This window comes from Lepidochelys kempii, chromosome 3 (assembly GCF_965140285.1).
Source record: "Lepidochelys kempii isolate rLepKem1 chromosome 3, rLepKem1.hap1, whole genome shotgun sequence".
NCBI lineage: Eukaryota > Metazoa > Chordata > Testudines > Cheloniidae > Lepidochelys > Lepidochelys kempii.
Genome location: NC_136382.1, coordinates 120081156 through 120093450, shown reverse-complemented (window position 1 = coordinate 120093450; position 12295 = coordinate 120081156). Strand labels below are relative to the sequence as shown.

Below are 12295 nucleotides of genomic sequence, written 5' to 3'. Positions count from 1 at the left end.
TTTTCCCCCCCTCCACCCAAGTCTTGTCTCTGCTGCCAAGGAAACACAGAGAACAGGCTGTTGGATCTCTGTGTTACAACAGGAGCACAAACTTTCACAGGTTTGCTATCATATGATCTCAGAGACACCATCAAGACCAAAGTCTTGTCTGGATTTTATTCAGGAGTTCCCCCAATCTATTGCTGAGTACTGCCCAACGTTCACCAGGTGCTATGACAGGAAGGTATGGTCCCACATATATGTTTATATATTCTGCTAAGAATTATTATTAGCAATATTTTCCAATTAGAAATGATGAAATGGAATCCTTTTCTCTGTGTGTCAAAGCTGCTACCTGCTCCCCCTTCAAGTCTCCTTACATCCCACTTTTGTTTAGATTTTCAATGCTATGTTGTTTTCTGACATACATCCATGAGCTAACCCACAACCAATTCTGAGCCAGTACAATAATGAGTAATAAACCCCAAATACACAGGCTAACAGTGGCCATAACTTCCAGATGCATGTGTACCCAATTGATCTGTTTATTGTGGCTAACAGAATTTCTTTTCTGACCAATGAAAGAATCTATAGTGTCAGAGTGGAAAACATATCGTATATGTTGGAAGCTTTTTGCAATTTGCCTCCTGGTAACCATTAGCGTTTTACCATAATGGCCAACTTGTATTTTCAATTTAGAATTTTCCACAACATTCATATATATTTTGGTTAAGAATATCAAAACACGAACGAGCTTATGGCTGTATGGAACACTCTGTATTCTTCACAAGAATCTTCAAAAAGCATTAGCATCCTGGATAGAACACTTATGAGGATCTTGCTATTCCGAAGTGCTTGTTTGTCTGCAAGAAGCAGCTCCATGACATGTTCAAGGCCATCTCTTCTCATATGATTTCTGAGCGGACTGGAGAATTTCTGACAGTAGCATACATTCAACTCATGCTTTAAAATGGACAATTAGAACAAAAACAACAGTAAGTTGGTTGAGGTGTAGCTGACTCTGGCCTCCATTGAACAAGGCCCACTGACCTACTGCTTTGCTGAACTAGTCCAACTCTTCCTTTGGAGTTGTTGGGATATACCTTGAATTGTCACAGGCAGCAAAGACAGCTAAATTCTACCTTCAGTTACCACCCATCCTCACTGAAGTCAAAGGGGTTACAAGAAATGTAAGTGATGGTAGAATTTTGATCCCCCAACCTCCTTATGTAAACCATTGGGCTATGTACCAAAGAACACTCTTCAGCCACAGGATTTCAGTCCCTTTACTTCAGGGCTTTGGTTTTATTTCTTCAAAACAAAACTGTTTGATACAAGTTCAATATACCAGTCACATGCTTTCTCCCGACCCAGGGTCTTCTGCAGGAGCCTAACTACTCCCTGAAACTCTTACATTCCTTCTTAGCCTGCTCCCTGCAGGATTCCACTCCACAGGATATCTACCAGGGAGTAGCATATGAACTCTGAACTAACTCCAGCAAGGAACTAAGGGGCTACAATGCAGAACATTGCAAAGCATAACTCCTAGGCTCTCTGCTGCCTAATCAGAGTCCTCAGCCCCAAGGTAGGTGCCCAGGCTCTGCATAAAATGCATGGGGCAAGTTAGGCACCTAAGAAAGGGAGCCTCAGAAGCCAGCACGCTGAGTGGGGAGCCACCTAAGCTACCCGGGAATGAAATGCAGAAGAAAAGGGCAGGGCTTGGGGCTCAAATTCACAAAAGTACCTTGGCACCTAACTCGCAGCGATCTAGGCCTTAGGTGCCTGACTGACAGCCCAAGGAGGTGCCTGTCTATGCTGGAGTTAGATGCCTAAGGCAGATCTGCCCTTTCTGAAGAAGAGAGAGAGAGAGACTGACTCTATAGCCCCAGGTCAGTCCTTTCTCGGGGGAAGGGGAGGAAAAAAGAGAGAGAGAGAGAGAGAGTTTGACTTTGACTTTATAGCCCAGTGGTTAAGGGCACTCATCGGGGAGGTGTGACACACAGGTTCAAGTCCAGCCTCCAAAATATATATTTAATTATTTATACACAATGAAACAGTTCCAACAGGAGAAAAGAGAGAGACCCCACTCAGAATACTCAACAGCCCAGTGGTTAGAGCACTCACATGGGAGACCTATGTTCAAATTCCTGTTCCAAATCAGGCAGACCAGCAATTTGATCCTGCGTCTTGCACATCCCAGGGAAGTGCTCCCTAACCACTGGGCTACTGGGTACTCTGAGGACAGACTGACATGCACATGCGTGAAAAACTGCTTGCCCCCGGTTGTCTTTTGTGCAAGTCCTGATCCAGTAGACATGCTCAGAGATATGCTTACTGGCTTGGGTCCTGCGAGTGAATGACTCATTTGAGAATCCTGCTGGGGCTTAGGCATGAGTGAAGGCACAAAGCAGCTTGTTAGCTGTGGGGTAGCCATAGACCTTAGGTGGCTTGGCACTTGCCCACTGGAGGCACCTAAATGTTGGAGTTCGGCGCCTAAGTACCTTTGTGGATCTAGCCCTCAGTTCCTCCCCTGACCCAGAGACTCTGGTAGGATCCTTTCTACTGTCTGAAACCTCTTCCTAGCAACCGAGCTACTTGCTGGTTTTCACGGAGACCATGTGATCGTCAAGCTATCACCTGAACCTCAGCCTCACAGAATCAGCTGTGAAACAGGTGATTTGTCACAGGAGGGGGTTACACCCAATTCCCTTTAGGGCAATTCTTCCTCATGTATTGATTTAGGCATCAATATCGCAACTGGTTCTGTGCAGTTAAAGAAGCAGGGTTCAAAAAGGCTGCTATGTCCAGCACAGGGGTGTCCTGCACAGAACCAATCTCATGATGTCTTAATGTTTAAAAGCAAGAACCTTTTAGTCTACTGCTTCCTGTTCCAGTGGGCTCCTGCTCTATTTGCAAGCCAAAGATGGATGGATTACCTAAAGTACATCTATAATCCTACTGCTTTTGTGCAGTTAAAACATTAATGTTGCCATAAACTGAAGAAAAAGAAAAAAAGAGCTGTTAAGAGAACAGGCCCTGTACTTTCTGCAGCATCTATACCTCAGCAGGATTTCATGTATTAAAGCTGATACACACTGGGAAAGCCTTTTTCCACACAGAAGTGCAGCCCATTCAGTGACACAAGTTCTTTTCCACCAAACAAAATAAACCTTGAGATCTTTGCTTGAGTCCTTCCCTCTTCTGGTCCCTATGTCCAGCTGTGTTTTTATTTTGGAAAAATAGTTTCAGTTCTGCTCCCAGACAGCTTGTTTGAACTGAATGTAATGTTGTGATAAATTCAAACTTGGACTTTGCAGTTTTCATTTACAGTTTCAAGGTGCACATGGACCTGCAGGGCAGCCCATGACATTTCTCTGCTTTTGTTCAAGGTCTGGATATTTAAATCAAGATTCTTTAACTCAAAATTCAGACAGTTTTATGATGATTGTTCCTGGACCACTAACCAAAATTACTGAATGGCAACATTGTAAGGGAGTTGGGGAGAGGAAGAGGGAAGCGAAATATTTATTTAGTTTTGCTGCTTAATTAAAAAAAAATTTCCTTTTCCTCCTCCCTAATGAGTCTAATGGTCTCAGCTCCATTTACTGGTCCTTGCTGTAGGTGATGCAGCCAAATTCAACAGCTTTCAATTTCGAATAAGAGTGCGTGTGTTGACTAATCTAAACTCCTCTAGGGAGTCAAATACTCTGACTGTTGCTCTTGTTTATAGAGTCATAGAATATCAGGGTTGGAAGGGACCTCAGGAGGTCATCTAGTCCAACCCCCTGCTCAAAGCAGGGCCAATCCCCAGTTTTTGCCCCAGATCCCTAAATGGCCCCCTCAAGGATTGAACTCACAACCCTCGGTTTAGCAGGCCAATGCTCAAACCACTGAGCTATCCAATACGTGGGCCTTTCCCCCTCCTAAACTTGTTTTTCAGAGTAACATACTTGCTTGATACAGTAAATACCTATTGCTGGGGTACATGATAACCTTAAGTATTTGTAAGGTATAAACATTTAGCGTGCTTAAAGGGGTGAACTTAGTGGTGATGGAATGTAAATTTAAACTGAATATCAGGAAAAAATTCATAATACTGAATTCTATTAGACTATGGAAGCAGTTTAAACAGAAAGCAGTTTAAATCCTATCACTGGAGACATTTACAATACTGGACAAAGCACCACAGAGATCATCAGAAGGAATAACCCTACCTGGCAACTGAATGTAACTGCATGACTTAATAGGTCTTTTCTATTTCTAATATCTATGACAGAGGGTCACAAACTAAGGGGGCAGCTGGCTGGTTTCCTGGCTCTTCTCCTTATTTCCAGCTGCTAAAAGAAATCAAGTTATATTAAATACTTTCCTAATTTCACATTTCCATGTAAGCAACTGTTGTCACTTTCACAGGGATGATACTATGTTGCTAATGGGAGGAGGTGGCCTGTGTAATAGTGAATGCTCCCCATTCACTATTTATCTGAGATTATTGTGTATTAAAAAGTACTCCACACCAGGAAAGAGTCTGAGAATTCCATTTTTCTGATTCACACTTACAAAAGTCTTTGCCCTTCTGTGATTTCATGCAGACAGAAAATAGTGCATACCAATTAAAAGTCCTCTTTTCCTCTTCTGCCTGAAGCCAAGAAGTTAAATACTCCAAAAGGCAACAATACCTACTATTTATTCTTTCACATGTAAACATGTTACTCCTTTAGATTTCTCTAGCTTGAATGTCAATCATGATTGTCATCTTATGAGTCTTGAGTTGAATGCAGGCAGAAAAAATCAAATCTCATTCTCCTAACTACTTTAAGCACGATACTGTACATGAAGATTCATTAACCAAAATCAACCATTTGGACTGCAGTGCCCTTCTACAGCTGACAATAGGATGCAGGCTGCTAGCACTCCATCTAATACACAGGATTAGCAACAATGGCAGAGGAAAGTGACATATTCTAAACTACAAAGCTTGATATTGTACTATGGGTGTTCTCTAGTCTCTCAACTCTCTCCATTTGCCAGTATTTCAAATAAACAGTAGCGGAGCAGCAGGCTGAGTTCCATTTATTGGACCAAAAGCTGCCATTCTTACTCACACTGAGTAGTTCTTTTACCTGCCAGCAGGCCCATTGAAACTCAGCTCCAGATTTCCAATAGTTGAAGTGTGGGTGGGAGAATCCAGCCCTTCCTTCATTTGTTTATTTAGTCCCAGGTATCTGATGTCATACAGAGAGCGAATGCAAGGGATGGAAAATCCCTGTAGAACACTGCTCTTATTATTCGTTTCCATTTAACAGTTTGATCGTTAGAATGCTTGTATTTTTCAGACAGAGAAAAAGAAATGCTTAAAGATGTGTGGGCATATACACATCTCTAGCCTACCCCTTAGAGTTAACTTTCATGCTGTCTTGGAGCCAGTTCAGAACACAAATAGGATTCCCAAGGAGTATTTATTTAGCTAGCTTATCTAAGGTTAGCAAGGGATGCTTCTAAAATGTTTGCTGGGACAGGAGATTTGAGATGCAGGATGTAGTCTAATGAATTATTGTATAAGAGGCTGCAGTTCTTCTACTTACCAGGAGATGGCGGCTGAATCTTAGGTTGTTTCTTAGTATCTCCAGTGCTGAAGACCTCTGGAGGGGGCTCCTCCCCTCGTTCAATCTTACACTCAAAGGCAAACAGGTACTGAATATACTGTTTTTTCAGGGAGCTGGCTGCGCTGCTTGAAGTGCCAACATTCAGGTTGGTTGCCAACTCGCGCCACTTCTTGTTTTTATTAACCTACCAAAATAAATGGCAGAAGTATTGGTTTGCAGCAAAGCAGCTTGTTTAAAGCCAAGAGGAAAAAAAGCACTTAATGTCTTGGTTTACTTTTTTTATTTGCCTCTTTTAACTAATGCTCATTACTCCCCCCATTCAGTAATGCACTGACAGCGTTTACAGTTATAAACCCATTAAGGAACCTGCTGATAGCTACATAAAAAGCTTGTTGAGAGTCTTCTGCATGGTGCATCTTTTAAATGCCTTGCACTCTTCCAAGGCTTGTGCTATTCAGTTAGCTATTTATCTCCATTCAAATGCACACTCACTGACTCTCTCTCTGACACACACACACACCCCTATTCTAATTAAAAAAGCAGCTTCTAAAAACTAATTTAAAAAGCAATAACAATGTTATTCTGCAGTTTAAGTGTTTCAGCACTGATATGAAAAACGTTTGCTCCAGAACAGCCAACAGCTGTCAGATAGTTTAGCCTGTAATTTCTGGTTCAAATCCTTTCACTTTAAGGCTTCTTGTGGGATTGATCAATGATCCCATTGCAACAGGAGATGCAGAGTCAAGTGAGGCCCCTTCTTATTAATTAAGACAGACTTCAAACACACTGGGACAGTGCAGTAATGTTCTGTATTATAGTTCTGCTGGCACAAGCATGCCATTGGTGTGAGCCTTGTTTTGCTGTGTATGCCAGAGTATTGAAAGGGACTGTTCAAAGTACGTTCTTAAATTGAGGCACACTGGATTTACCACACCAGATCAGACCATTGGTCCAGCAATCCCTCTAGTAATGACCAGTATTTTTCCTTTAAACAAAGGTGAAAATGCCCCAGTGTGCATCAGGCTAGATGTGCAGTGCTGGGTGTGATCCTATCAGGTGCTGAGCACCACTGAAGTACATGGAAGTTGAAAGTGCTCAGTGTCTCTTAAGATTATATCCCGTGGGGGGTAGGGGGAGCTTACTTCTTGAATGCTATGATCAGTTTACATCCTGAAGCATGAGATTTTATCATCCTATCTTAGCTTAAATAGCTACAAAGTTTATTACTGGTCATATCTGTTGCCAACCTTATATGCCAGCCAAGAAGATATTTATATAGTTTTTATCTTTGTGTTCAATAGCCCCTTCACAGCTGCCAGACAGGACGGTTCTCTTGGCAAAAGAGTTAATAACATGCAGACTGGCATGGTCGAGTGAAGAGCTTTATTTTCCCTGTGTATTCCAGGTACATCTGGCAGCAACCCAGGGGTCAAAGAGAAAGTGATTTTCATAAACTGGCACTTTTGAGACTTAAAACTCCAATCACACCGCCCTTTTTTGCCCATTTACTTAGCACTACGTGGTATACAATGAACACACTGCGTAATGCACGCAGAAGTACTCAATGCCTAAATGTCCAGTATATTGGCATATAAAACAAGGCTGCCAACAGCAGGTCTACCCATGGATTTGGAAGAGAGAAGCAAAGCGCTATTTGGTGTACCGTGAAATGCAATACTTCAGGAGGATAAATGCGCACCATCGCTGCACATCTACATCCTGTCACTCACTGGGCAGAGATCATGAAACGTGGAGAGCAGTGGTAGGGGGAACTATGCTTTTCAGGTGGGCACCATCCAACTATATTTAAATAAATCTCATTAGACGAACACGTGCATTTCTCTGTAGCCCTAACTAGAGAATACATGTTAACAGGCCCACAGCGAACTATCAACATTTGTAGCCTACAAACCTACAAATCAAGTTACTTTCAAAATTGTGTCTGAGTCAGACAGCATCTCCTCACCGGTGATATATGTTGGTCCATACTGGAAAGTAAGCTTGGGCCCCAAAATGTGTTTTTTAAAATTTAAAAAAGAAATTAACCTTGTTGTAAACAAACATGCAGGCCTTTTTAGGATTTCAAATTTCAACTCCCACTTGCCTCATATTTAATGGTTTAATATTAACCAATTGTGTAGAAGCATTTGAGCTTCTTTAGACACTGAGACAAATGCTATAGCTAGTCTTAAAAAGAGGCTGCAGAGTGTTATGACCAATAACAAAGTTTGCAAGCTAAGGGAAACTCCGGGGCACACATCAGCTGGTCATTGCAAAACTCAAGATCGAATCCCACCTTTGGACAGCATTTAACAAGTGGCAAGGTGCAATACATTTGATCTTTCTACCTTCCTCTGCGGCACCAGTTAGCATCACTGGACTTGAAAGACCATGATCTAATTCAATATGCTACATCATGCTACATACAGTACTACTGTTAAAATCAGCAGTAATCACTGCTGGAAGTGGGTTTCCAGAACTGGCTAGGTGGGAGGGTTACCAGGGGCTCACTTTCCATGGGCCCAATTCAATTTAACATACTTCTGTTTTCAGATTGTATGTTTTAGTGTAGAAATCTCATGTGTATTTTAGTTACATCTAACTAATAATTTAGGGCCTGATCCAGCAAAGTGTTGATCACCCTCAATTCCCCTTAATTCAGTTCGAGTTGTGAGCTCTCACCATCTCATAGGAAGCATTCAGCACACAGCAGGCCTGGGCCTTAGGTGGAGGGGGAAAAACATACTACATAAGAAAGAGACAGCAAGGCAAAAAGAAGGTTTTGAATCCCAAATCCAATAATGCTACTACTTAATATTTAGCATCTACTCTAGTGCTTTACCCTTTCAAAGTGCTCCACAAACATTAAAGGATCAACCCGGCTCTAAAGACACGAATGGGATTGAACTTAAATAAGTTAATGTTCACAGCACCTGTGTGAGTCAGGCAACTATTACTAACCCCAAGTCGCACGTGGGAAAAGGAACCTCACATTCTCTCACCTGTGACATCACAGGCCTCATATTTACTCTTGGTGGGAAAGACAAGGTTCAATGCAGCAAACTGTATCTCTGACTTCTATGTCTTTTTTATTTGCAGCCCCTTCCACAGTCTACCTTCCTGTCTTTCGGTTAGGTTTCCCCATTATTTATTATTATTGTATTTATATAGATTTAGACAGTGCCAAACATGTGGTAGGTATTTTCCAAACAGAGGAAAACACAAGTCCCTTCCCGGCTGAGTGTACAATCTAAACACACAGAGGGAAGAATGGTTTGGGACAGACATTGCTTGCACATTAAATATTCCTGCCACTTCCTAAGAGATTTGAACTGACTTTTCCTAGAGGCATTTTCCTGTCTGAGATGGATGGATTTCAGGCTCTCTCTTTTCTTCCATCTCTAGAATAGCTGTTTTCCATCACCTGTTTTGATCTTCTTCCATGTTTCTAACCCTTCTCTTTAATCCAATGGCCTTCTCTTCTGATTCTCTCTTAGCACTACTAGAGTCCCCTTGATCAGACAGCAGCCTAAGCTCCCTTGACACTCGGCAATTTAGAGCCACACTGTGCACTATGAGAGCACTTGTGCAGCCCAAAATGAACCTCAGGACTTGTTTACATAAACACTGAGTTCATGGCAAGCTGGAGTGTAAATCTACCACAAACCGAGTGCCTGTGTGGACCTTGCCTTCAACCCTGGGCCCACGCCACTTCCCGCACCTTCATTCCCGCGCCTTCATCCCATGCCACTTCCCACGCCTTCATGCACTTCTGCTCACCTGTGCTAAACCTCCGATCTCTTTGACACAGACATAAAGCCTGAACAGGTCCAGTGGCTTCTTGCCTACAGCCGGCAGACTGGCCACAGGCGTGCCCCTTTCTTCCATGAAGGTGAGGTATCGATCCACCCACATCTTGCGCTCTGGCTCACTTCCCAGCTCATAGACTTTTGTGATCTTTTCTCCAGTTGTGGTGGAGGAACTTGATTTCTAGAGCACAAAATGAAAAAAAATAGAGTTGGGGGAAGGGTGGGAAGGGAAAGGAAAAGAAAGTAAGATACTCACAACATTGAAGAAGAGAAGATGTCAAACAAACTAAAGCTGTCACACAACAGTCAGGAATGAAGGCTACTAGTTCTGGCACAAACAGTACATTCTGTCCATATACTGCAAGTTACATGATTTTAAATAAAGGGCCCAAACTCCCCATTTTCATTATTTTCTTATGTTTCTTTCATTGATCTGAGCTTTGGATCCCAGAAGGCAAGTTTCTGATGATGCCTCAAGTCATTTAAAAAATAATATCTAGTTTTTATATAGTGCTTTTCATCCGCAGATCTCAAAGAGCTTTACAATTTTAAATTAAGCTACATTAAAATCAGCCTCTTTTGAACAACTTGTAATAATACAAAGAACACCCTGAAAGAAAGAAAGCACTAAAATGCTCCATCAGAAGAGGAATTCTGAAGAAACAGCTTAGAGCAGAAGCTAGGACGACCAACCTTCTTTGGGAGCAGGGTTGGAATTGGGCAGAGGTAGGTGACTATGTCTTACCTACTCTTCCCCTCATGGCTGGCTAAAAAAAAACAAACCGCAGAAGAGGGAACCAACTGTCATTTTCTCATACCAGCCAATTTGAGTACTGGTCATGAGTAACCACTCTCTTCACTTGCAAACGTGAAAGAGAACCACAGAGTATAGCCATCACATGTATTCAGCGTGGGCAGAAAGAGCATACATAGCACACTGATGAAAATTAGGGCTATAAACAGAAGCAGAGCCCCTTCCAAGTAGCTGGGCCAGGCAATGGGAAAATCCACAAAAGTGGAGGGTGGGAGGAAAATTAGTTCTCCCTCTGTTGAGTAGTAGGAATGGAACCATTATGTGGTTACTCCTCTAATTTGACCTCATCCTCCTCCCCTTGTAAGGAAGGGAAGGGAGAGGAAACAGCTGGTGGATCTGTGTAGAAGTGCATCCACCAGCCTGCCCTGGACCCGTTCACCACACCTTTGCTACGCAAGCAGAGACCCTTGTGTGCTGGGCTCTGTGACTCACAGGGATTGCACCCCACTCATGTGTAGCTCTCTCAGTAGTGTCCCCCTTCCACACAGGATAAGTGCTCTGGGTTCTGCTGCAAGAGGGCCCTCTGCCCCTACAGAAGAGGGGAGATGATTTGCCCCCTAGTGAACTTGGTGTTATTCAGAATTAGACATGATCAGGACATTTGAACACAAAGGTATGTGGGAAGGAGATATTCACATGACATCATGGAGAAGGAAATGTATTCTGTATATATAACATATCAGAGGTGTGGCCCCGGCTGAGGTAAACATTCCACCTATCCTTGTCCACCCACTGCCCTTCCCCTTCTTAACTTTTCTCTATTTTTTTTTTTTTTTTGCCTTGTAGGGTAAAATATTTTAAAATAAGCAAAAAAAGTTTTGGACTGATCAGCTCTAAACAAAATTCCCAAATGTACTTTGGGATGAGTACAGAACGAGCTCCCTGTTGATCACAGGGTTCTGAACGGGGCTTGGCACTATGGCACGATGCAACATGTAATGTGGAGACACGCAGCTTCCAATAACTTTAGCCTGTTGATTACTGTGGTGTTCAGAAAGCCAACGGCAGCTCACATAAAGCATTGCCACCAATCACCTTGTACACTTTGGTCTGGAAAATCTGAAGAGCTCCAAATCTCACTCTGGTCTCTGCCTGAAACTTGACAATGTTGGGGAAGAGCCAGGAGGGAAGAGAATCAGAGCCAAGAGGATGTGACCCTGCAGTTCCATTGTTGTTGTTATTTCCAGTGAATGGATATTAATTTTAATTAAATAAATAGCCTCCTGAAAAGCTCCCCATTTTGCTAACTGAATTTCTAATTTCTTCAGTTGTAATCCTCCCTACTGATATGTATGTAATATTATCTTTCACATTTTGAAATTAGGAGGTGCAATATTGAATTCAGTGAACCAAATTCAGCTGTGCTGCAACTCTCCTGGAAGTCAATGGAGCCAAGGCTGAATGTGGTTTACCGGTTTTAAATGGAGGGAGGTGTGTGCACTGGCATAAGCCCCATGGATTAGGCTGTGAAAGGACAAATTTAATGATTCTGTATGTAGTTGTGATATCAGTTCTGTAACTGAAATTGCTTCATCCCACGCATTTAGGAGCATTTTGCTTTTAAACAGTATTTAAGCAGTAATCTTTTTACTTCAAAGATTATTAAAATGGAAAGGAAAATTAAAAAAAGAGGATGGACAGTAAGTGGACAAGTCATAATCCTAAATATTTTATTCTCAAATAGGAACCTAGGGATGAGCATATAACACTGAATAGCAGAGCAGAGTGGAGCTACAGTGCTACCCACTTAAGTGAAGAACAAAATGATTCTACCTTTTACCAGCATTAATTTCACAGTCTCACATTTGTGATGTCACAGACATCATTATCTATATTCTAGGCAGGAACTACAAGGTTTTATATAGCAAATTTTATCTCCACTTACATCTAATGTAGGAGGTAATAAACTAGTTTCTATTACGCTTTTATACAAGTTCACCAGTAGAAGAATTTTCAGGCTTAAAATTCAAATGAAAAGTTTTACACTGTAAAATTCTTCTTCTTTTAAACCAGTATCACTGCAAAATGGCAACTGGTTTACAGTCTTTCATACTGGGCTTATACTATCTCTATAGTATATCCCACCA

The 12295-nt window shown here is 42.0% G+C and overlaps 1 protein-coding gene across 15 annotated transcripts in view; it reads right to left on the bottom strand.

The window, feature by feature from the left end:
- The window catches only part of ARID1B (AT-rich interaction domain 1B), a 405620-nt gene that overhangs the window by 27079 nt on the left and 366246 nt on the right, over positions 1-12295 (bottom strand). For all 15 annotated transcript variants that reach the window (XM_073337738.2, XM_073337743.2, XM_073337748.2 and 12 more), the window contains 2 exons: positions 9366-9575; positions 5565-5769 (listed from right to left, as the gene is read on the bottom strand). In XM_073337738.2, the coding sequence (XP_073193839.1) occupies positions 5565-5769; positions 9366-9575 (415 nt within the window). The remainder of the gene's footprint in view (positions 1-5564; positions 5770-9365; positions 9576-12295) is intronic.